The sequence below is a fragment of the Centroberyx affinis genome, unplaced genomic scaffold (genome assembly GCF_046629955.1).
Source record: "Centroberyx affinis isolate AG114_WGS23_722 - 3 ecotype Tasmania unplaced genomic scaffold, CSIRO-AGI_Caff_v1 ptg002840l_1, whole genome shotgun sequence".
NCBI classification, from domain to species: domain Eukaryota; kingdom Metazoa; phylum Chordata; class Actinopteri; order Beryciformes; family Berycidae; genus Centroberyx; species Centroberyx affinis.
Window position 1 is genome coordinate 148,849 of NW_027280982.1, and position 25,742 is coordinate 174,590.

At 44.3% G+C, this 25,742-nt stretch overlaps 2 protein-coding genes across 2 annotated transcripts; one reads left to right on the forward strand and one right to left on the reverse strand.

Moving 5' to 3' along the window:
• Positions 1–32: 32 nt before the first annotated feature.
• ndufaf2 (NADH:ubiquinone oxidoreductase complex assembly factor 2) lies at positions 33–13,855 on the reverse strand. Its single transcript, XM_071536203.1, has 4 exons — positions 13,668–13,855; positions 3,779–3,868; positions 2,744–2,784; positions 33–1,318 (listed from the first exon to the last, which is right to left on the reverse strand). The coding sequence occupies exons 1-4, from the start codon at positions 13,780–13,782 to the stop codon at positions 1,076–1,078; spliced, it is 489 nt and encodes a 162-aa protein (XP_071392304.1). The 5' UTR covers positions 13,783–13,855; the 3' UTR covers positions 33–1,075.
• A 163-nt stretch (positions 13,856–14,018) lies between these two features.
• ercc8 (excision repair cross-complementation group 8) lies at positions 14,019–25,728 on the forward strand. The gene is made up of 12 exons (XM_071536208.1): positions 14,019–14,356; positions 15,006–15,101; positions 15,472–15,573; positions 15,855–15,978; positions 17,413–17,494; positions 18,602–18,670; positions 18,772–18,838; positions 19,504–19,607; positions 20,763–20,887; positions 22,605–22,802; positions 24,485–24,580; positions 25,335–25,728. Exons 1-12 carry the CDS (start codon positions 14,280–14,282, stop codon positions 25,398–25,400), a joined length of 1,206 nt encoding a protein of 401 aa, XP_071392309.1. The 5' UTR covers positions 14,019–14,279; the 3' UTR covers positions 25,401–25,728.
• The last annotated feature ends 14 nt before the right edge of the window (positions 25,729–25,742 follow it).

Consider the following 25,742-nt stretch of genomic DNA (forward strand, 5'->3'; position numbering starts at 1 on the left):
AAAAGCAATCACTGCAAGTGCCTTTATTTAATGTCAAATAAATCTGAATACCTCCTGAGAAAGTAAGCAGATAAAGAAAATGAAAGGATAATTCTAAATGTATACAAGTGGTTTCTGCCAACTGCTAATCCATTTCCCTTTTCTTAGAAAACCTGACTTGTTACTGATTTCAGTGTAGTCATCTCGAGTGCATAGCATGGCTGGCGTAGTGAGTTGGGAGGTCGTCTTTCAACCAGAGGATCCAGGTTGAATCTCTTGTGCTGGCGAGTGTCCGCTCTGATGAAGTCTCCTTGAACAAGACACTAAATACCTTTCCGCTCAAATGGTGCTGTACTGGAGCTAAACCTCCCTGTGGAGGAGGCCAAGCGAAATAGAACTTCCCAATGGGCATCAACACGGCATCGCATTATTCATTATTTGAGATATGATTCACAACCACTGGACACCACTTCCATATGATGAATGGAAACATTATTTACACAGAAAATATTGAATGTAACTACAGCTGCATTGCATCACTTTGCTCCCCCTTGAACCCACCTCAGAGTTCTAATTTGCAGTCCACAAAAAGACATATATACATATAAACAATTCTCACAGCATTAAATACAAGTTTTGCCACATGCTTCCATAACAAGTAATACCACTCATCTGTACACTGAAAAAATATTGTATATTTAACTAAAAGACTGGACATCTTTACTTTGGTTGTAGTTGAATACCTCTGTCCTACTTCAGCTTGAATTTGAAACATATTTTATGTTTAGCTCTGTAAAACAATTAAGTATCTGGTAAAGAGTTAGCAGATTGATTTCAACTAAGGTAATCATAATTTGGGAAGTGATCCAGTGCAATATCCCTCTCACGCTTGATACAGAGCATTTCTTGGTTTGGTGTACTCAGTCACTATAGGAGGTACACCATTTTCAGTTTTTTTTTTGCTTATTAGATCAATCCTTCCCTTACAGCTACCTTTAAATTGTCGTCACTTATGGAGTCTATTCAACTTCCAGATGACTGATGGAACTATTATCTTGTATATGTGTGAATATACTGTGTATATAAATGTCTCAGTTTATTTCTTGGGGTTGGGCATCCAGGAGCCAGGCTGAAATGTGTTTGCAGTGCTGGTGGGCTCCTCGCTGATTTGCTCCTTGCCGAAGCCGGTGGAAGCTGCATGGCCCTTGGCCATGGTCTGCGAGGGCGCAGCCACTAGCCCCTCCTCGTACTCCTTAGCCTGTAGGACCAGATCTCTCTCCTCCACCTCCCTGGCCTTCAGCTTGATCTGCTCCCTGTAGAGCTTGTTCTTCATCAGCTCCTATGTAACATACAGGTGGACATATACACATGCATATTAGACAGTGCAGTCTGTGACACTGTAGTTTATATCATCTGCCAAGGTCTGTGGTGGTGCTGGAAATGTTTAGGTGGTAGATGCCTGTAGATAAGAGAAGTTGGTCTGTGATAAAGAACAGACAGAAAAACTGTTTTTCTGTTGATTTCCCTTCCTTAACACAACTACCATTGTTTTGTCTTTGAGCAAGGCACATAACCCCAACTGCTCACGAGTCAAAAGCAGAAGACATGCAGTTGCACTGGGCAGCTTCCAGGAACAAATGTGTGTAACTGCTGAGTCTGAAGTAGGGCATTTACTGGAAAAAAAAAAAAAAGTAAGCGTGCTTAGTTAACCTACACTGGTCCAATAAACCCTGGTTAAAAATGTAGTACTTGGAAAGGATTGGTAAGCTCTGACATGACAGGAGGCATTTGGAGTTTACACAACCATTCCAACTCATGGAAACAATTACAACCTGAACGCAGTCCACTAGTGGAATAGTTACCCACTGGAGCTGCAGCTAGTGTCCAGTGATGTTAGCCTCTCCCTAGCACAGGGAGCCAAAAAGGAAGGGAGGACTGGGCATAATGCTGTTGTGTGTTGGCAGTAATAAAGGACTGGAAAAGAGAGGGGAGAGCCATGGCCAAAAAGCCCTGCTTTGGGGATGGAGACAAACATACTGAGCTGCTTTTCCAGCCTGTTAATGACAGGATTTAATCCAATCAATTTATGTCGGCTTGGACCAGGAAGAGAGGGAGCGTGACAAGGGGTAGGGTAATGTGCTGGGAGTGAAGTCTTGGCCACATCAACACTGTCCAGCTGTCGATGGCTGCTATTGGGCAGACACAAGGCAGAAAATTGGAATAGAATGTTCTGGCAATAGAAAGAGGGGATGGCATTGGCCACTGGCAGAGAGAGAGGACAGAGAGATAGAGAGAGTGAGTGAGAGAGAGCTGCCTGGGTATTGGCCTTCCAAGGGATTTCCTATAGACCCACATTTCACTGGCCAAATAATCTGTAGCATTCTCACATTTAAAAGAGCAATAAACCCAGTGAGAGGTACATGAGGGGAAAAACTGCACTCCTTCACCATTCCCATCTTAGAGACTGCCAGAAATAAAACACAAATACAGAGATGCAGGCTTCTGCTGGCAAAAAGAAAGTAAACTAGGACATGGTGTCAGTGAGCCCCTTGTTCAGAGGCTGTCTTTGCTCTCAGTCTCGCCATCAATGCACTTCAGCAGCAGTTTATTTTAACACCTGTCCCCCAAAGTTCCTGGATTCTGTTGGAAACTGTGAGAGAAATCAAATCAAAGCCTTTCGTTCCATCTTTGCTTCTTCCCTCCCTTGTAACCAGTCCCCCAGAGTCCAACCATCACCGCAGCAGGGAGGCTGGGGGAGACGTACCTCGATGGAGGGGGGCTCCTTCCGTCTGCCTCGGATCCAAGCTGGAGGAGGAGAGAGAAAAAAAAAGAGTGAGAACACCCACACAAACATACGCTGCACAAACAAAACCTGCAGTCATATTTAAAGGTTGTAGTGATAGCATCATTCAGTTTCAGGGAACTACAGTCAGTCGCTTGGTGTTAACTACAGAGAAACCAAGCTACAGTAGATGGGGGACTGTATACAGGACTTTCAGTTTGTTTTGTTTCATTACACTTCATGAACTATGGGGAAAAGACACACAATGGTAAAACATGCAAGCTGAACACATGATAAACTAAAAACTATAATCCTGCTTTATTCTAGGCTGTGCAGGGCCACTGAGAACCGTGTCTCAGACGAGAAAGTGCACATCTCTTCTCCTCAGATCTTTGAATTTAAAAAGTACACACTCTGTCATTCTCTATCAATACCTCTGTCCTTCTTCCTTCTCCTCATAACTGTTTTCCCTGAGCAGAACTCTCTCTCTGTCATCCTCTTTTTTTCTTTTTAAGAAGCTCTATTTTGGCTGAGCTAGCTGCACAGCAGGGCAGGTTAAAGGGAGCCAGAAAGAGAGAGATTTTCTAACTCTTCCTCCAGCTAGCGCAGGGATTCTGGGCCTCTTTTATCCCTTTCTTATTTGCATCCTGATGAAAATGCATGAGGGATGGGGCGAAGCAGGATGAGGGGTTTAAGGTGGATAAAGCCAGTCGGAGACAGAGGGAACAGTTTGTATCCAGTTGTAAGAAATTTGAAACACTATTTTATGTTACGGTTGTATAACACCAGCAGAAGGCGTCTTTGATAAACTCATGAATATGCTTTCCCAACCCCCATCTCGCAGTATGAAAAACAAAATCAATGGATTAGCCTAGGCCCCAATAGATGCAGCAACAAATTTGTTATTCTATTTTATTTGTGCAGCACTTTGTGTAGTCTACTTGGTAGCTCTTTTGTTAACATGTCATTTATCCATATTAGTGATAGTCAAAATATGTAACAGCAGTCCAGACTTACCATCCCACTCCAGTGGAATGTTGCCTTCCATATATTCATATTCTGTAGGATTGGCTGCCACTACCAGCCGCTTGGCACGGACCATCCTTCCTGGGAAACAAAACAAACGAGAGAGAAAAACAGTGAGAGAGAGCGTAAGAGTGAGGGAGAAACAGAGATGCTCAACAATGATGCATACAAAACACAAAGGAATACAAACATACACAAAGACACACACACACACACACACACACGCACAGTACTCTCCCTCTGTCTCTCTGTCTGTCTCTCTCTCTCTCTCTCTCTCTCTCACACACACACACACACACACACACACACACACACACACAGATACAGACAGACACACAGACACACAAATACACAGAGGGATGACAGCGCTGTGACAGGCCATGGATGATTACCTCGTGGCCCTCGGGCCCTTCTCCTCAGATCTCTCTGAGTGGCTCCAAATCTGGGCTAAGCCTTTATGCAAATCAGCCCCCCCTTTAACCCACCAACCACAGCCCCCCTCACTGACAACCTCTTCCAATCACAGCACTCGGGCTAACAATGCCCTCCAAAATCAACATCAAGCCAAGCAGGAGACAAAAGAGGTCAGATATCACAGGGAACAGGAGAGGCATGAGCTGCGTGGAATATTAAGTGCTCCCTCCCCTATCTGTATACAGCACGACGCTCGCTAGCAGCAAGGCCACCGCCAATTATTTTGGTCGAATCTGCTGATTAGACAAGTTTGGCTGGCACACAATGACATGGAGATGGAGGTAGAGGGGGAACCCACAGAGAGAGAGAGCGAGAAACAGAGACAGAGAGACAGAGAAAGAGAGAGAGAGAGAGAATTATGTCTGTGTGTGGTGCTACAGAGCCTCATACAGCGTTCACTAATAACAAGTGCTCTGTTTCCATAGTTTCTCCTTGCAGGTAGCCGGACGTCCATCCATCGCTCCCATCCCTCTGAGAAATGATGAGGCAGGAAGGAGGAGGGAGAAGGAGGGAGAGAGAGTGATGATGCATGGCGAACGTGGCTAGGAGGAGAGAAATGGATGGGCAAGGAAAACAACACGCTCCAAAACACAGACAATCTGTCAGGATTCCATCACCATCTCTCCGCAGCTGACTGGACATGGACAAATGGAGCCAACCAGCTCCACGCACACTGCAGACTGATGGCCTTAATGTTTACTTCAGCCATAACAGATAGCTATGGCACGTGGATGGATGAGTGATGGTAGTCTGAGAAACTGCCAACGTGTGTGTACCAGAGGCTGTGTTGTGCTTGTATTTCCTAAACGCGTGTTAATTTTTAGTTTTAACCTAAAAAACAAATTTCTACATGCATGGACGATAATTTCTTCCCTGTTCTGTTCTGTAATTATGCCTTATCAGGACGTTGTTCCATTCCATACTTTATCCAGCCTATATAGTAATCAGGTCAGCTAATTAGGCTAGTATACCTCTGCTTGGGTTCCCACTAGATTGTCACTATAGGGCCTCACAGGCTCCAGCTCTGTAGCCTTAGTTTTATGATATCCAGGGCTGACAAAACACTGGATTTTCTAACCCAACTTTACCAGCAAGGCTGGCCCAGCAGTGTGTAGAAGGCATTCTATGATCATTCTATTTGTTTACATGTATGCCTTAAAAAGTCATCAGAGAATGTTTTTCCTAGAAACCCCCAGGATAGTAGAACAAAAACAACTGCCAACAAACAAAAGGCTGTGTTCTCTAGGCGATACCAACAAATACATTTAACAGGTATGCTAATTATAAACAGATCGTATCCATATTTGCATTGGGTGTGGGTGGCAGCAGACAGAAATGGTACAATTATGATACAGTCCCCACAAGCAATGTACTTAGCTACAGCTAATGCCTAACTAATAAGCATAAAGACAGGCGCCCACTTTTTCTCTCTCCCCCTCTCCTCTCTCTCTCTCTCTCTCTCTCCGCTAGGTTGCATCCCCCCTCTCCTCTCTGTCTCTTTCTAACATGGCTCTCCTCTTGTCTCGTTGCTTTTGCAGCATGACTAAACCCCTTCCACCATGGCTTTTATCCTTGGATTTGAATAACAAATATGTACATATATTTATGAAACAAGCCTGATCCTCCCACCACATACACATTGGGAGGAGGCTTGTCAGTCTGATTGGGGTGAATCTTGCTCTCTTGGTAATCTCTGATCTGGGACAACTGCAGGAAAACACATAGGCCAAGGCTATACCATTTTTACTACACAACTTCAAAAGAAAGACAGCACCTTAGAGAAACAAAGAACGACAAATTAGCTCACAGGAGCCGATATAGGAATCAGTCAAAAAGATAGGCTATGCAAGATTAAAAATTGCAACAACCTTACTTATGGACATTAGCGTTATTAAAGAATGCAATTACTGCATGTAGGCCTAATCTTATCCTAATGCAGCATACAGAATTAACAGGCACATTGTTTACCTACTGATTTCTCAGATCAAATTGGCAACATAGCCTTAACGGCGCCTACAAACCACTCTTATTCTAGGATCTTTGACACAGCCAGATTGGGTGTAGCCTATCTTTCTACTTCACAGTTCAGAGCTGAGTGCTCTCACCTTTACTAGCCCTCGCTCTCCCCCACCTTCTGTTACCTCTGTGTCTTAGAAAGAGAGAGGCACAGACAGAGAGAGAGAGAGGTGTGGAGGGTGTTAGGAGCTCTCTATCTCAGCGGGCCCCCTTGTGACAGGTCTGCCTTCCCATCACTCACTAGGGGGGAACCTAGTTACCAGTCAAAAACACACACACACAGACACGCACACACAAACACACAACTGGCTAGAGAACAGGCAGATTAACCTGAGGGACAGGAGCGAGGACGCTGCCTCTTACCGTGAAGGACAAACGCAGCACAGCGTTGGAGAGGGGGAGGGGCCAGCGGCAGGAGGAATAAAATCCCACCTCATAAATATTCATGAGCCATCTCACCTGTCTGAGCGCGACTCATCTGTGAGCCTAGCAATGGAACTGGGGGAGGGGAGGAAAGGAGGAAGGGAGGAAAAGGGGAGGCAGGACGGATGAGGGGTTGCCGTGGCAGCGAGATCGGGAGCCAATCAAACAGCAGGGATGCCTATCCCTCTCGTTCGTTAGAATGAGATGTGATGCGCTCCGAGGGCTGCTCTTTGAACCCTGAGCACACCCTGTTAAACTCCATCACCTGCTTCAACACACACACACACACACACACACACACACACACACACTTGCACATATTTACCCCCCCCTCCTCCCCACACACATATACATGCTCATTTGCACACACACACACACACACACACACACGTACACACACACATACACAAAAACCCTAACTTCACACATCAGGTCCCTGGTGAGTAGTGCTGGGAGCGACCCGAGAGGTTTTTCACCTCCACAATGTCATTCAGGGCCTCTTGCGCTGTCTCTCTTCCTGTGTGCCTTTCTCCTGCACACTGCCTTTGATTATGGAGGCAGGCGTCAGGGGAACACACCTCTATTGGCATCATCCAGGAAGAGAGAGCCAGAAAAACTCAGATAAGACAAAACAGAGTCGGCCTCCTACACCGGGATCTGACTTAAACTTGTGGACCAACATCTCACCATCAACACCGATGTGCATACAGAGAAACACCACTTTCACTAGTCTCAGAATAGATTGCAGTGCACACAAAAGCTTCCACGTGCCACAACACTGCATTCAATTCCAGCATTCTCTCAAAAGACAGTAGAACGAACAGCTTTCTCAATCTTCCCGAGTGTATGACAAAAAGCGTAAAGCTTCAGGCTTGGCACTGTACTGGAACAAAAAGCCAACAGCAGTGGCTACATAGGAGCTGGCTGGAGCAGCTAGCCCATCAGCCTATGGGCTCACTGGATTGGGGCTCGTCTTTCTCTTTCCAGCTGAGCTGTGTGCCGGAGAGGGTAGGGGACCGGTGTGTGCATGGTAATGGACAGCTTTATGAAGATGGAGTGATCCGATAAGCATCAGTGATACAGGAGCACCAGGTACCAATACTGACACCCTCTCCCTCTCTCTCCCTCCAATCTCCTTCCCTAGAAAAAAAAATGGGGGATGTGTGGGGCCCGTAACCATGGTTACCAGTTAGCCCTGAGCCTAGTGACGCGAGATGAGGTTTAGAGGGAAAAGGCCAGCCGTTGTTTTGCATCCGTTCTGGTGAGAGGAGGAGCTTAAGCATAAACTAGGCCTGCTGGTGTTCGTTTTTATTCAGCCCTCATTCTGTTTGTCCCTGTTGCTGTCGATCCCACTGAGGCATGAGCGACTCAGAGCAGAACAGAGGAGAATAATTCATATTGAAGTAATACCATGCCGAAAAGAATAACCCTGATTTCCCCGGTGTGTTACTTTTAACAAAACGCAGGCATCCTTGAGGGTGGAAGGGATACTTTAGCCCAGACTCAGACCACCCGTCCTCGTTAAATCTCCTCCCTGTCCAGCGGACTATAGAAAAGGACCATGGCGAGCCAGGAAGTCAGCGTTCTTTGTGAGGCCGTGGAGCAGTGTGGAACCCCTCCTCCTCTGAGGCCCATGTGTGTGATGTCCATACACCGAGCTGTCCACCCCTTTCTATTCACCTCCATCACTCTCATCCAACCCCCTTCCTTTCCCTCCATTCCACCTTCAGTCCCCCTCTCTCTCCATTAACCTACCTCCACCTTCTCTTTCTCCCTCTCTCTGTCTGCCTGTTCCACCCACTCATTTCACCCTCTTTCTGTCAGAAACCCTCCTTTCACTTTCACTCTCTTCATTCTTCCCCCACTCTATAATTTCACCCCATATGTCAGCATCCCCCTTGTTCTTTGTCACTCTCTCTCCCCCGCCTTTTTTTCCACCCTCTATAAGTCTCTCTCAGTCTTATCTTACCCTTCCTTACTTCTAGCCTTATTCCTCTCTGCCTGTCTGCTTTATTAAAATATTCTGAATTGAATAAGCAGCGGCAGGCTTCGGGAGATGTCTGCTTGTCTGTCCGTCAGTCTTCCCGGCTGAGTTTCTGACAGACAGGGAGCCCCGAGGTGTCAAAACATCCAGCTGGCCATCTGACCAGAGAGAGAGATGAGTGCATTGGACAGTGAATCACATCTAGGCCAAACGGAAAAAAATGTCTATTAATTTGTTGTCTTCCGTCTGCTGGCATGACCAGCTGTCCGTCATTGCTCTCCAAACAGAATCATTTTGAGGGAGGTGGAAAGAATCACATTCATTTAAACGATGTCAGTCCTGAAGTGGGTGGAGTCAGGAGTGTATTTGGGAATACGTATCAGCAGTGTTTAATAGACCTGTTAAATGGCTAGGCCACTGATACTGCAGCTAGGCCCATTTCTAATGTTCTTCCATAAGAAATAAATGTGCCTATACCCCACTTGCATATTCTGGGTCTATCATTTTAAATGCCTTTTTAATGAAGTAGTTAAGCCACTCCATGATGTTTCACCACATACACATCCATACACTTGGCAACCGGCATACAGAAAGATGAGCTAAACACACTTGGTGTTCCTATAATGATTAAACAACCTTCATTTAAACCCCATGCATGGCAAAGCTGCTGATCAATTAACATGATTTACTGTAGCAGCTCTGGACATAGTGCTTCCATGGCAAACACCGACTTGGTGTCCCACTGTAGGGTAGACCTTCCTTCATTGCACCCTGGGGATGACTTGTGGCAGAATAAACAGCCATTTGGACCCTCGTCTCTCTCCGCTGTGACTCTTTCCATGGAAATATGCGGCTTGAATCAACGCTCTGATGACACACAGCCATCTGTTGTTGTGTTAAGTGTGTTAGGCCATGAAGTGGAGAGAAAACACAGAATCTCAGGTTTGTTTGTTTTTTTAAAATACAGAGCAGATACAAATGCACACACACAGAGTGCGTAGTTGTTATCATGCCACCCAAGCATGCACACACGTACGCACACTCACAGATGCACACACAAACACACACACTCACACACTCCCTCTGGTCCCTGGAGTCGCCCATCCTGAAAAGGCAGAACTGAGGCCTTTTCAGTTTTTCACTTCATAGAACAGAGCTGGGGAATCAAATAAATAATAGACAAAGAGAGAGGGATAGTGATAGGACGACAAGTCAATGCCTCCTTTCTCTACAACAGCATGGCGCACCTCTGAAGAACCTCTGAATCCCTTCCATTCTCCACACAGCGGAGAGGACCAATAGATTAAAACTGCATGGCATACAACGCTTAAATGAATAGCGCTAAAAATACATCCTTTTCACTGCAACATGAAAGGAAACTGCCTTTCCCCTGTCCAGTATTGAGCAGCCATTGATTCCAAGACAAAGGCTACACCTACTCAAAGAGGTAAGAAAAATAGCAATCATACAGGCAATTATTTTCAAATGCGCCTGCAGCGGCCGATAATGTCAGCGCGCCTCTCTTCCTAAATAAAAGGAGGGAAGGCAGGCGTCAAAGCTGCAGGCCCACTGCCGAAGACGAATGAGCCCATCCGCAGAATGCTTTGCTTTCATCTGGGCAGCATGACATGGCGCCCCATGCAGTGTGAGGCAGAGCTGGGCCTGGGGGACAGACACACAGAAACAGAGAAGAATATAGATTCTCTATTCAGCTCTATGGACCCAACACCAAGGCAAAAGGCTTCTAAAGACCAGTGGCCAGATTGCCAGTGGCTTTCTCTTGTATCCTGGCCATAGACAACAATCGCTGGGGCTCCGTAGCCTATAGCATATTTCTCTCTATGGGGCAGCAGCACACAGCGGGCCTCTAAAGCTGGACCAATTCTAAAGGCAGAGACAGAGATTCTCCCTCACTAGACTTGTGCTTCAGACCCAAGCCTATTCATTTTGATGTGCAGACACAAGAGCATCAGCATCTAAGGGGAGGGGGAGAGAAAGCTTGCTGCTGGGTCTAGCCCTCCACACTGCTGAACTACTCTGATGTTCTGAATAGAAATCTTCACTGGACTGGCTTCAAAGGGGGAAGATCGAGAGGCAGCAATGAAGGGGTGGGGCGAGGGAAGGAAGGACTTACTGGAGCAAAAGGCAAATAAAGAGGTCAACCTAGGGCGAGGCCTGGGCAGTTACAGACCACTAAGTCAGAATGTTGAAATCAGATAGGACAGAACCAAGTAAAACAGGGAGTTGTTTCCCTTTTTGCTTTTGTCTTAACAACTATTTCCATCCTCAACAACCCAGCCCACTACACAGAGAATTACTTCCGCCCCAGTTTTCTAAAGTTAACAGATTGAGAGAGGTAGAAAATGGGAGCAGCAAGGCATAGAAAAAGGTAGAGAGGGATGGACCGAGCACTAGGGATGGACAAATGAATAGGAGAAGTAGGTAGAGAGGAGAGAGAGAGAGAGTCTCCTCTCTTCTTTCATCCACCACTCATGTGCTGCAGTGGAAAGCCCTGCGGTCCATGCCTTAGGCCCTGAGCCCACGCTTGGCCTATCAGTTTAAGATCAAAAAGAGCTCGCTTTAGCAAGACATATGGACTGAATAATGCATCCACTTTATTTCCACAAGGTTGGACGGACGGAGTGGCAGAAAAAAAAGAGGTGAATGTGAGAGTGTATAAGTGTCATATGTTTGTTCATCACACATGTGTATATGTGTGTGTGTGTTTGTGTGTGCCTGTCTGTGTGGCATATGTGACTGTGTTTGTTCTAAACCGATATTTCCATAGGCCGACTAGCCTCTCCATAGTGTCATTCATTGTGATTGGACAGTGGGTACGATAGCCTGTAGCGTGCTAGAAATGGGCTTCTGTGATGTCTCATTTGAATAGTCTGACAGCCAGGGGCTGAGGAGCAGCCTTGAAATGAATTATGAATACGAGGCGGGCGCAAGTCTCCCTGCAAACTGCTGAGAAAAGGTGAAGCGCAAAGTCAAGTTCAGTCAGAAACAAGCCAGTCTTATATCCCGCCAGAGGTCAGTCACACTCCAGCAAAACAACAGTTTGGTTATATCCTGAAAGAAGAGAACTACCACTGAGTGTATGTACTGCATGTTATCTATTTAGCCTATGCTAGGTTTTGTCTAGCCTGTATAAAGTGGCGCCAAGAGAGGGAGACAAAATCAAGTGTTGTATCAGATAGGCTAATTCCCAGATTAATGCTGTGTGTAGCTTCCAGATTAGACAAATACCTGGAATAACACAGAGCTCTGGTCAAGCATTTTGATTCAGGTAAATATCATGAAGCACTGCCCCCGTTACAATGAGCTATCCATAAGCCTATGGCAGGTTAACTAGCAGTATCATGTCTGGGGCAGGCAAAGGCCCTGCCCTTTGGCCTGTGACCCCTGACCTATGGCCTATAGTCTGGGAAAGGCCCCTGCCAATAATGATTTAAGGAGGAAAGGGGAATCCTAGCAGAAGAAGAGAAAGTGGAATCATGACATTACAGTGTGTCATTTAGCAGATGCCTTTGTCCAAAGCAACTTAAAACAAGTGCATTTTGTCAACAGTAGTCAAACCAACTGTATATCACAGTCTTCAACAGCTAAGCCTTTAAGAGGAATAAGTAGCATTGCTAGAATCAGGGGGGGGGGGAATATTGTTACATTATAGGCTAATTCATGATAGATTAATTGAATCAATTCAGGTTAACTCGAGTGGGCCTGATTAGCCTGGCTTCCACTACAGGGCTTGTTCATACTTACTTTATCACTAGATTTCCCCCAAAACAAGTTCAGGTAGGGGTATGACACATCATCACTGAAAATGTCTACAATTGTTCATGGTCAGGGTGTTTTTGTTGTCAATTGGTAAAACCCCCCCAAAAAAACAACGTTGCACAAAGTCATCACATCCCCAATGTCAGTTATGTCAATGTCCCCTCTTGCCTTCCGAGCAAGACAATGAGTGTAATGCATTCCTCTAATTCAGCATAGCCTCTGTGCCTGGATACCGACGACCACCTGCAGATCATCCATCTCCCTCACTCAGCTGGATCCTTATTAAGGCCTACACCTCAACATATTCATTTCCTAGACATCCTCCTTTAAAAACATCTATGCAAATGACAGTGCAGTTAGGCATCTGGAAAAGGACTCACAGTAAGACAGGCATTCATATTCAGTGTGCAAGGCCAGCGAGCGCGTCCTTGGCCTTATAACAGTCGGAGGCGGTGTGAAGGACACCATTGGCGTCCCACCATGGATTAGCCTGATGACACAGTTCTGCTACTTGGCTTATGTATTACATACTGTACCACTGCCATGTCTCAGTAGGGAGATATGACCTCCTTCTAAATCCTCATCATGAAGTAGTAATCATTTCATCTGCAACAGTGGGGGAGTCTCTTCTTTTTGCAAGTCAGTGACAGTGGAACTGGTATAACTGCGTGACCGAAGTCTGCTTCCATAATTAGTAAAATCGTAACTGCAGTGAATTGCATTTAAATACAGACTGAGAAATCCTAACAATAACCTCTGAAATGGCAATTCTCAATTGTTATTGAGCCGCGCGCTCCATCTAGTGGCAGCCTCATACTACAAGGGTAAAAGGGTAAAAGGCTCAATTAAATCGTGACAGCACAGTGACAGCAACATATTTTAGTAGGAAAGCAGTGGCTCATTCATGCGGCTATGTAGTATAGGCCAACATATCTAGTCGAGGTGATACTTTTGAGCTATACTTAAGCTAGGCTATATAACAGTACAGGGAGCAATGACAACAAAGTTTGTTACAGTGACTACAGTGAGTGCGTCTCTGGATATATGAAGCCATGGACAGAAAAATGCATACATGAGTAACGTTGTAGTATATATTTAACGTATCGTCACTGCTGGTACGTAGGACTTGGCTAACAGTGAGTGTCTAGAGGTCAGAGTAGTTTCTAAGAGATCACGACTGGCTAATATTAGTACAAGACTTACCTGTCCAAGTCTTCTGTTCAGGGATTACGTAATATTTATTTCCTAAATGATCTGTGCCAACGTGCTCACGTATAATTCCAAACGTCCGTCGTAAAACGCCAGCGAACCTGCTCATTTTTACAGGATAACTAGCGATATATCGGTTTGTATTTTGTCTGCGTTGCCAGCTGAGTGAACTGACTCGCAGGGTTGTTTATGCAATCGCTTACGAGTTCGGGGGGGAATGAATAAACTGTTCTGTGATTGGACGGCTGGACTTGACCAGCCAATGATTGCAGTTGTTATACAATGGACGCATTACGTAACAACATGGCCGCTCATTACGTTGGAGTCGCGAAGCTAAATGGAAGTGATTTAAGTTAGACTAGAAATGATGTGCCAATAGTAAGTTAATGGGATCCAAATGATGTTTTACACTTCACGGAGCCCCAGGCACATAGAAGATGATTTCTTGGATACAAAAAGTTTCTGGTCGGATTGGCTTTTCACTACACGGTAGAAAACATGCTAGCCTGTAAGCTAGTTGGCTAAGTAAAACTAGCTAACGTTAGCAAACAATTAAACAATAGTCCCTGCTCTGAAAGCAAGATAGTTTCTCTCCGGGTTGAAACAATGTTGGGGTTTCTCGCAGCAAGACAGGCTGGTCTCGATGACCCGCTCCGTCTGAGACGTGCAGAGTCAACGAGAAGGTGAGAGAGAACAGAGCTAGAAAGAAAAGGAGAGAAGTAACCGTTATGTCTACCAGAGGGTTCAGTTTTCATAGCATAACGTTAATTAACAGCACTTACCTTGGCCCCTCGATTCACCCCTGAAGCCACATTTAGTCATGTCATCAATAGTTAGAGATAGGTAAATAAGACGGAAAAATACAAATAAAAGACTCTTCAGCTAAAGTTAAACTCTGTGTCTGATTTATTCCAATTAATCTTTTCACGGGGCATCAAGCATCTGTGAAGTGCCTTGCACACAGTAACAATACACATACACCCATGTAAGATTGATAACTAGTAATGCACAGGACATATGAAAACCTTCACCACCTCTACATCAGTTCTACATGGATAAATTGAACATTTTGATATACGTTTTAAAATGCACGCCCACACACCCAGGCACTTGATTTACATATGTATGACCATTCTTATTTATAGTCTATTTTACTTTGCTGTATCCTTTAGCTGTTTTTCTACTTCAATGAACCAATTTCCTCACAGGGATTATTTAAATGTTATCAAATGTTATGCTGACCATCTACTTAGGCTTTTAAGTCCCAGATATGGATTAATGCTCAGAAATGTCCAGTGTTGCAAACCTCTTTCTCCATCTCTCGCTCCAAAGGGTCCTCAGTCTGAAGTTGAATCATGACCGAGATGTGGACAGAATCCATGGCAACGGCATTAACACCATAGACATTGAAGTGGTAGAGGGCAGATAGTAAGTGTGCCTCAGTAATTTAGCACTATTGTTCTGCAAATATTCTTGTTCCCACTGAAGCTATACCACTCTTTTTCCTGCAAAATGTAGCATTCAACCTCTGCAGGTCTATCCTATATAATATTGGATAAATACTGTAGAAGCTGATTTTTTAAACTGTGGTTCGGAACCCAAAATTGTTCACAAGCCCATTACTTGTGGGTCCACGCATAACAAAGGTGGTAATGTATTTAACAAACCTGCACCTCAAGGGAAGAGACTGAATTTCAGATTGTATTCCCGGGTTGAAAGAATGTGAGAAGTCATGCTGCAGCAAGTATGGGTTACTGACGGACTGCAGCATCTGATCCCAACCCTCTCTGTTGTTCAGCATGTTGTCTGGAGGTGCAGACGGGGTGATCGTCATCTATGACCTGGAGAACAGCAGTGGGAAACCCCAATACAGCTGCAAGGCAATCTGCACAGTAGGCAGGTGAAGTTTCTCCCATTTACTAACTCCATCCACTAGAGGGTAGCATTGCATTGTAACCCTGCACAAACTGTGTCTTTTATAGTCAAGACAGGACATATTACTATGTTCAGTAACACTACATTAGCAATATTGGTACAGTATTGAATTTTGAATATTTTCGGGGGGGAATCAAACCATGAAACATGTGATGTGAGAATCTGCTGAGAAGTTTTTTAAATTTAGGACATGGTGACATAAGGGTGTGTGTGTGTGTGTGTGTGTGTGTGTGTGTGTGTGTGTAGGTCCAGTCGGTATGTCCACAAATTCAGTGTAGAGACGGTCCAGTGGTATCCTCATGACACAGGCATATTTGTCTCCAGTTCCTTTGACAAGACCATGAAGGTGTGGGACACTGAGACACTGAAGGTAAGGAATATTATTTGTTTGTTTGTTTGTTTCTTTGTTCATCTGTATGAAATGTGTAATATATATTAGGGATTGATTTATTGACTGACTGGCTGACTTGACATTGGTTTCCTTATAGTTCCAAAACCCTGTCTTCTCTTTTCACTTGTTTCACCATCTCTTCCCTGTCTTTCTTATTTTCTGCTTCATGCTTTCTACCTTTCTGTGCCACATGGTCCCATATGGCAGGCTCTTCGCTCTGCTAGAGTTACACTGGTGCCATGGTTACCTCAAAAGGTCAAGCAAGGGACAGTAAAAGCCCACTAACCCTCTCATTTGTTTTACGCTCTGTGCGTTTCTCTCTCTGTCTCTTTCACACAGCCACACACACCGATTCTTGGTTGTTCCCATTAAAATATTATTATGTAGTTGTGTACTCACGCACTTGTGTTTGTGTGTGTTAATGACTGTAAGTGTTGTGTGCATATGTGCATGGTTATGGTATTTTTATGCCCAAACAGAGCCTTCTCTGTGTCTGTGTGTGTGCACATTGGCTCTGTCCATGCTTGTGTTGGCACAAGCTGGCAGATAGGGCACAGAGAGGCTTTTTGTGTTTGCAGAAGAATTTGCATTGTAACCGCCACTGCTGCTCAGGCACACTGACTCCCAAGCTCTGAGCTGCTATGCCCTCCCCCTCCTCCCCCTCTCATGGTCACCTAATTAATGCCCAAAACTCCTTCCCTGTAGAGTGGGTGAAATTATACTGCAGATGAGTTATAATTTAAGACCATGACTTCAGATTAGTCATTTTATAAGACTATTGTTAACATTTTTGGACAGCCTGCTGTACAACAGTACATCCTCAGTGAAAAGGTGTTAGATATTATGTAGGCCAATAATTGCCACCACTGCAATAAGTCCCAGCCTGTTTAGCTTTTGACCTCTAAAAACAAAGGAATGCCGGCGTACGACTGTGCAACACAAGCATGCACACAAAGAAAGGTGAAGGTTGACTTCAAGTGATGATTTTCCTTTTCAGGCTATTCACATGATTAACTAAGGGAAGAGGTCCCATACATATTCATTACCTCTAAGTGTGTAGCAAAGCTCTGTTGAAAAAGAGCATGCCATGCTCAGCAAATTTTCTCTAACTAATAAACCCCTAGGTTGAGCAACACTGCATTACTGTACATTCTTCAGACTTTACCGATAGTAGTTTGGTTTGCATCTTTAAGTGACAACAGGCTTTGGCTGTATATTTGATCATAAAATAGATGGGGTTTTTTTTCATTCTGCTTTAGTCTCTATTGCGCACACACACACACACACACACACACACACACACACACACACACACACAAACAAAACACACACAGCCTATTTCTCCATAGTACAAGGCAGTGCTGAAGCTTGACCACAGCTGATTGTTCTCTCTCTCTTTCTGCGATTCTTCAGCCAGCTGAAGTATTCCAGTTCGAAGGAAACGTCTACTGCCACCACATGTCCCCCATCGCCAGGAAACACAGCCTGATTGCAGGTGTGCAAGTGTCTGTCATCAGGTCTTTTCTCTTGCCCGTGTACTATGTGCTTCCCCACAGCACTCCACAGTCACTGCCCTTGTCTTGTACCCCAGTCTTTACCCCAAGTTACAAAGTGACAGGTGCCTGGAGGGGACAAGAGAGTCAGAAGGGGGTTAGACACGGATTCAGGTGCAGGAACAGATTTCTGTGGAGAAACATGGTAGGAATCTAGGTGCTTCATCACAATGTCACCAAGCAGGCCTGACTGGTTACTCATACCTGTTCAGTATGTATACATATACATGTGCACACAGGTGAACCCTTTCACACACACACTCACACAACAGTCTCTTTGACTGTGTTTGTAACCCAGTGTCTGCTACAGTGTGTATTTGTTTCTTTCTCAATGTGTCCATCCCTCTCAGAGGAGTTACAGATGTGTACCAAACGGGTCGTAAACAACCCTGTAGTCTTCCATTACTTCTTGGAGGACATTTTTAAGGAAATCTGTTATTGAAAAGCAGTGATAAGATATGATTGCACTTTATTGATCCCCTGGGGGAAATTAAAGTTGCATTAAAGTCAAAGTTGCATCATTTGGGCTAGTTCAATTCTAATCCTCTAACCCATGCTCTAATCATCTTCTTCGCTGTCTGTTGAATTCCACCATCTAGCTTGCCCTCATCCCATGTGTAAATGCTGGGTGTGTTGGCTCATGTTTATCAGAAGGTAGTATCAGTGAGTTTTCATATTCACCACACCTCATCTGTGAGAACCCGGGACTCCAGTTTTTTTTCCTCCTGAAGCACCTCTCCCATATACACATGTTGGGGCAGATTGTTCTCACACATTTATCAAGCAAGATCCTTAAAATGTGCTCATTTAAGTAAGAATGACAGACACAGCAAATTAGCCTGTACAAGGTACTTTGCATGGATTTTCAGTTAAGTCTTGTAATTCACTGTTTTAAACACATAAACCTGACGAAGGTATTGTTTTATTAATATATCCTATGCAAGTATAGAGGTCTTTTCTTTAATAGTGTTTTAAACACAGAAGTATTGGCAGCCTTAATGAGTCCCATTGATCCTCTCTAAACTGCCACTTTGTCTCTGCCTTTTCAGTTGGGACCAAAAACCCTAAAATACAGCTGTGTGACTTGAAGTCTGGCGCACGCATTCACGTTCTTCAGGGTTAGTAGACCACACCACACACAAACACTCACACTCACTTCTTTTCACTGTACCTGAAACTGAAGCTGAAACCATAAATAATAACTTCTTCTCCCCTTAAGGTCACAGAGCAGAGGTCCTGTCTGTACAATGGTCTCCCAGATACGAGCACATCTTGGCCACTGCCAGGTAGGCCCTGCTGACTGCCATTCTTTCTGTTGGGATACAGCCTCAGAACCATCATTCAGCTAGCCCCCAATGCCATATCAAAGTATAATGCCAAATGCAGGGTGATTCCCACCTTGTTGTATCCCAGCGTTTCTTGTCACCTCAGTCCCCTGCCATCTGGCCACATTGGCAACCTGAGTCAAGGATAATGGCACCATATTACCAGTAGGATGGCACAGTGGCACTCTAGTAGCCCATTCCCTGGGATTGCCAGTATAGCATATGGTAGATGTAGTACCCACCTGCTTTATGCTGCATTAGACCCGCTAATTAACCCATTGGGATCCGTGTGCTGCCGTCCCTTTGGACTGTAAGTGATTTTGAAAACAACTGAAGGAGTGACGCACAGAGAGGTATATGATATTGTATTGTGGAGTAGAATGTGAAGTCCCACCAGAAAACTGACCTTTAAAAACAAACTCTGGGGTACTGGTCGTTCAGTATATGATGCTCTTTTAGCCCATTGAAGCTGTTCAGTCTGAGCCTGTACCTGTAAACCCCAGGATTCTACTTCTTAGTGGGATGATCAACCTTGGAGCTTATTTTGGATCATTTCAAAGGGCTATATCTGCATGAATTAACCATGAGGGACAAAACAAACTAATCTCCCCCTTTTTCTTTCTCAGTGCAGATAGCAGGGTGCAGGTGTGGGATGTGCGTCGGGCCTCTGGCAGTCTCTTCACTCTGGACCAGCACAACGGAGACAAGTCGAAAGCCGCCTCTGAGGCAGGTACTGTCACCTCTCTTGTTTCCTTCCCTTCCTCTGTCATTAGCCTTTGTTTATTTAAAGGTGAGTGGGCAGAGCTCTTGGTAGATTTTTCACCCTTTACTTAGAGAAGGAGAAAGCTGAGAGGCATACAGTCATAGAGGGACATCAGGGCACAAATGGTTGTCAGACAGCCCCCTGGGGTGTAGCTGGCAGGGTAACAGCTTGGGGCTTAGCTTGGATACTGATGGAGCACCTTGTCATCCTGTCAAATATTTTTTCTCCCCCTCCCTCTACCACAACACTCTACTTCCCACTCTCCATGTTGTTCTTTTAGCACCTCACAACATGGCAAATATCTCATAGTGGTGCTACACAAGAGAAAGACTGTGCTCTAACAACAGGAGCAGAGGTGAAAGCTCAGAAATTATATAGAAGTACAAAATGAATGAATCCCATATTTGCATACTCTTAATGATCACAGTCATATTTGGGGCATAAGTGTTGCTTGTGTATGGTAAACTGTAGCAAAGCCTGCTGTGTTGAGGTGAGTGTGTCTCAAAACATTTGATGGGGATGCACATCTACGCCTCTAAACTGATGAAATGATTCCTCCTCCCAGCTGTGAAGGTCGTGTGTAATAACTTAACAATTCAAGTTAACAGCTGAGTTTTCTCTCTTTAGAGGAGAGGTTAACATTCTCCACATATCTGCCTTTCCTGCCTGAGGACTTGTCTGTGTTGTAGGACTAGCTAAGGAGAACAAACAGCTAGACAAAACCAGTTTATCTTAGCCTTCCTGGGCAAAGGAGTGTAACAACACCTGCAACAGCAAATTTTGTTAATGGATAGGCGCCCGAAGCGATAAGCTAGAATGAATAGCATGTAGAATAAAGTATCCTTAGACAGACAGAGGGGAGAGGAGATGACAGATGCTTATGTTTTGGAGGGTAAGGATGCTACATAAATAACATGGTGGATTGTATGGTATGATAGCAGCAATGTTAATGTTTGAGTCCTCCAAGTCCTCATAGCCATATAGTAATGGAAGTGCAGCTCCTGTCATAATCTGTACAGAATTTATTAATCAATTTTTGTGTGTGTGTGTGAGATATGGTATCGATAGTGTGTAAGTACAGTATGTAGAGTCGTCATTGATATGTTGCCTGTCTCTGACCAGTGAACACAGCCCATAATGGCAGAGTGAATGGCCTGTGCTTTACTGGAGATGGTCTCTACCTCCTCACTATGGGAACTGATGACCGTATGCGACTGTGGAATAGCGCCACTGGAGAAAACACACTGGTAAGGTGTGAGAGAGTGTGAAAGTGTGAGTGAGAGAGAGACATAAGTAGTTAATATGAACCTCAGTGGAAAATATGATAGGCCGAGACCTACAGGTAATGGTGTGAAAATGGGTTTATTAGCAATAGATGTGTAAACTAGACTTTTGCTCTCAGTCACCACACTATTAACCAAATTAGAGGCCCTTGCTCCCATCACAACACCCATGGGCTCTTTGGCAAATATGCTGCTTTCCCTTCTTACCACCCTGAAGGAGAATTTAATCCCTGTGATATCATGCAAAATGTTTTGGATATTTTATTTGCATATGGCTTCTGAATGAGTTCCAGTAGTATTAGCTTTCACTAGGGGTTCAGAGTGGGTTTCAGTCGCCTCATGTTTGTTCCCCATAGAGAGCCCCCACCCCCCACTCCCCAACTCCACACAGAAACCCACTCCACAGAAACCTAACCCTCTCCAAACACCAGGGGTGACCATGTAATTGCCCTGGGCTCCCACACAGTCACCTATTCTAATTTCTTGCTGCTCCGTGCTACAGTTGCTATGCCGGGCATGTTTCCATTTCTTCTGGCTGTTGCACAAGACGACTAATGACTCAAAGGTTAGATGTACCTTCTCTCGCGGGCTTTGACTAAAATTTGTTTATAGATGATGCAGTGTGAATTCCTTGGGTTCCCTAAGTGCCGGCTGCCGGCTATTTAGCCGTCTACCCACCTCTGTCTGGCCGGCTACTTTTATAACTGAATCTCACTAAGGCTACGAACACAGTGCCAGAATTTGGTAGTGACAACCGAATTGAGTGAATGCGCATATGTATGGTACACATATAGCAAAACATTTTATTGATAGGCGGTTCCCCTACAGTTCCATTGCTTGCAGAACATACACCTTTGATGATGGAGGTGGTTTTGCAGGTTTAGCCTATGCTGATCTCATATGGTATTTCCATGATATTCAGGCTTATTTTTGCTATTACTCTAATATTTTTTTATTGTACTATATGTATACTGCAATTAATGTGATGATGTTTTCTTATGTGTGGTTTATACTTAGACTTGATACTCTTTGTGTGACATGGAATGGAATGTTGAGACTATATACCACTTACTAAATTGTTGTGGTCTCTCTATTTAACCTATTGTTCACTTTTTCCCTTTCCTGTGATTGGTCAAGTTAATGTGATAATCTGCAAGGTTCTTGCTTTTGGTGACAAAGAGGATAAGTGGCCATTGCTTAGGTTTTGCACTCAGTGTAGGCAAGTAGACCTTCTTCAGGGCATTCATAGGTATGCCCTGAAGAAGGTCTACTTGACCGAAAGCTTGGTTAAATAAAGAAACTTGCATGGACCTAAGTGTGCAGAAGTTTGGCTCTTCCACTTCTATGTTTTTTACCTCTAGAACCTTAGTATATACTGTATATACTATACTAGTTGAGCGTGTGGTGATCTTATTATAATGAAGAGCAAATATAAAAGATTTCATGAAAAGTAGGAAAACGGAAATTAATTTATATGGAAGATTTGCAAAGTTTTCTGTAATTTCAACAGAGATCTCCATTGAGAGAAATTTCTCAGTGCAGAGCAAGCCTTCATTTCCGTCCATGAAACCATTCCACTCTGTTCAGTGTCAGGAAAAGGAATAATAGGAATAAAGGAATAATAATAAATATACAACAGTGACCCGGCCATTCTCTCCCTCCACTCCGTTTGTCCCCCCAGGTGAATTATGGGAAGGTGTGCAACGAGAGCCGTAAGGGGCTCAAGTTCACGGTGTCGCACGGCTGCAGCCCAGAGTTTGTGTTTGTGCCATGCGGCAGCTCGGTGGCGGTGTATGCCCTCCACACAGGTGAGCTGGTCACCATGCTCAGGGGGCACTACAACAACGTCGACTGCTGTGAGTTCCACCCAGACTACCAGGTGAGACACACTGAGGACCCAGATGCACGGAGAGAAGTTTTGCTGCTGCATGGAGAACATCCCCTGCATAGGGGCCAATATGTCCATCCATATGCTGTACTACCTTTTTGTCCGTTGCTCCATTAGGCTGTCTGCTGCTGTGCCTTTTTGTCTGTATTTCCATCTATCTATCCACTCTGTTGCCTTTTTTCTGTCTGTCTGGGCAACCTGTTTATTTCTGCTTTGTATGCCAGACAAGTCTATTTGGTTCCTGCATGCATAGAGATTTTAGGTCAATGTCTGTCTGTCCGCAGTCGCTTTCTTTTATCTTTTCATCTGTTGTGCTCTTGTCATTGTAGTCGCGGCTGCCAGTAGTGTGCAGTTGCCATGGTAGACTCAAATGAGCCACTTCCTCTGGAGAGATTACCTATTAAAGTCAACATCTCCCGAGCTATACTGAGCTGGTATAAATGCAAATACAGGAATACCCATTGTGCGATAGGAGCTGGTGCTCTCAGCCTGTGCATGCTCTGTATCTCTCAATGATATGCAGCTGTCAGAAGCTGTGTGGAGAAAGTTTACTGTGCAGTGGGGAGATCAACAGCAATGTCATCTCCTTTATCTGGTGTCACAGCCATCAGAGTCAGGCGCTGGCGTTGCTCGCTTTACTTCCAGCATTATCTCATGTGTAAGTCGCTTTGGATAAAAGCGTCTGCCAAATGTGAAATTGTAATTGTAATCTGTGACATACTTTTGTCTCTTCCTTCTGAATTTCACTCATGTTCGTCATCGCCATGAAGTAATTCTAGGAGCATGCGATTGTGAGAAAGGAGTTCATGGGACAAGGGCGTGTCATTGGCATTTCACCAGAGCTTTCTGTTCCTGTATATCCTGACTGTCCATTGTTAGGAAGATTCTGTCTGCCCCTCATCTTCTGATCCATTATATGCCTAGTTATTAAGTCTGGTAATGAGTAGAAAAAAACATTGACCACCACCAGACTTGACAGACAGATGCAGTAGCATACCACACACTTTAAAGTTATGACAGAGCATTATACAGAACAGGACTTTATTTTTTAAGTGACGCTGTGTTTCTGTGATGTAATTGTGTTTTTACGCTACTCAACAAATTGCCTCATTGAGGACATTAAGGTTTTTCTTATGAAATATTCCGAAGTAGCACATGACAAAAAAACACATTGTAATTCTGTTTCTACTCAGATTCTCCTCTATAGCTAATAATGTCTGTGCTGATAGAGACACTAATGAGTAATTTAAGGAAGATTTGATTGCCCCACAAGTACTTATGGGGACATCCGTAGCGTTATCCGACCCACACCCTAGTTATTAGCCCACATGTGTAAGAATGCAGCTCAGCAGCTTGTCACTCTGGAGGGTTACTGGAAACACACAGTCCTGGAAATGTATTTTGCCTCTGTTCTGTTGGATGCCTCTACGCTGATGTAACAATACTGAGTAGTCCCGCAGCACAGTGAAATACTTCCCAGAGGCACACTTGTTGCGGTGACAGTTTTGTACTTAATAATTACTTTACACTTGGTCCTGAGCATATTGCTTGTTACCGCCGGTTTCCCCTGGTGCTGATGTCTTTGTTGTACAAGTTCTGTGAGGTGAAGGTAATGCTGCAACATCAGCTCCTTCTTGTGTGTCCTCTAATTCCCTTTGTTCTTCTCTGTCTAGGAGCTGTATAGTGGAGGTAAAGACTGTAACATTCTGGCGTGGGTTCCTGTCCTCCGTGCCCCGGACGTAGAAGAAGAGTCAAAAGAAGCAAAGAAGGTACAAGCCCTAACAATAGGAAACAAGATGTGGAAAAGCTGTATTAGGAAAAGATTGTGGAAGCATATTTTTACACTCTTTATTCAGATCTCATAGAGAAAATTTTAATGTCAAGCATTTTCAAGGCTCACAGTTAGAGCAAGACTTCTCTTTCAAAGGAGGTCTTAATAGGAGCAGATTTTTAGTTTCACACAAGGATTAGTCAATGTCTGTGAAACTTTTCCTTTGTGTTTTTGTGTTCATGGCAGAAATTCGATCCCAGATGGGTTGTGCCTCGTATGACAAATTTAGATTTCGACACATCTTTCTCATCCACATCAGGGAAACCTGGCACCCAACAATCCACACACAAACACACACACACTCACACACACACACGCTCTCTCTCTCTCTCACACACACACACACACAGGAAGAGTCAGTCACCACCCCCTGTCAGCTCTGCCGTGCCATACTACATTCTACTGATGCGTATGAAATGATGAATACATCTTACTTTTCCTTTTCCAGTTTCACCGGTTACTGTATTTAGCAGATGAGCTGAATAATAATTGTCATCTGTAATGTGTAAGATTGTTGCCAGTCAAATTTGCGTTTGTGGTTTCATTTAATGGATCGCAATATTTCTCCTATACCTGTACGATGCTTTCTGAGTGCACTATATATATATTATGTTTATGTAACGGCTCTATTAAAATAATGGGGATTGCTTACTGATTGGATATACTGAGATGAATGTATTGGTGCATTACAGGGAGCGGCTGGCCAGTCTTCAGTGAACGCTGCCTTCGAGGACAGATGGAGCAGCGATGAAGACTAACGATAATGTTTTGCATGTGTGGACGTACAGCTCTTTAACAACAACAACCATGTCAACAAATGAGAGGCCTAGGAAAATAAATGAAGATAAATAAGGGGTCTGGGATAATCTCACCTGCATCATCATGACATTACAGAAGAAGACGAAGCTCTTAAAACTCAAACGACGTTTTGAACACCTTGACATGCCTGAAAGACATTGCATGTCAGCAGAGTAGGCTACACTGACATGTACTTCATGTACTTTATGTACTACACTGACATGTACTACACTGACAAGTACTACATGACTGACTGTACACATTATGTAAAGTAATTGGGTTTTTTTATACATTTGATGTAG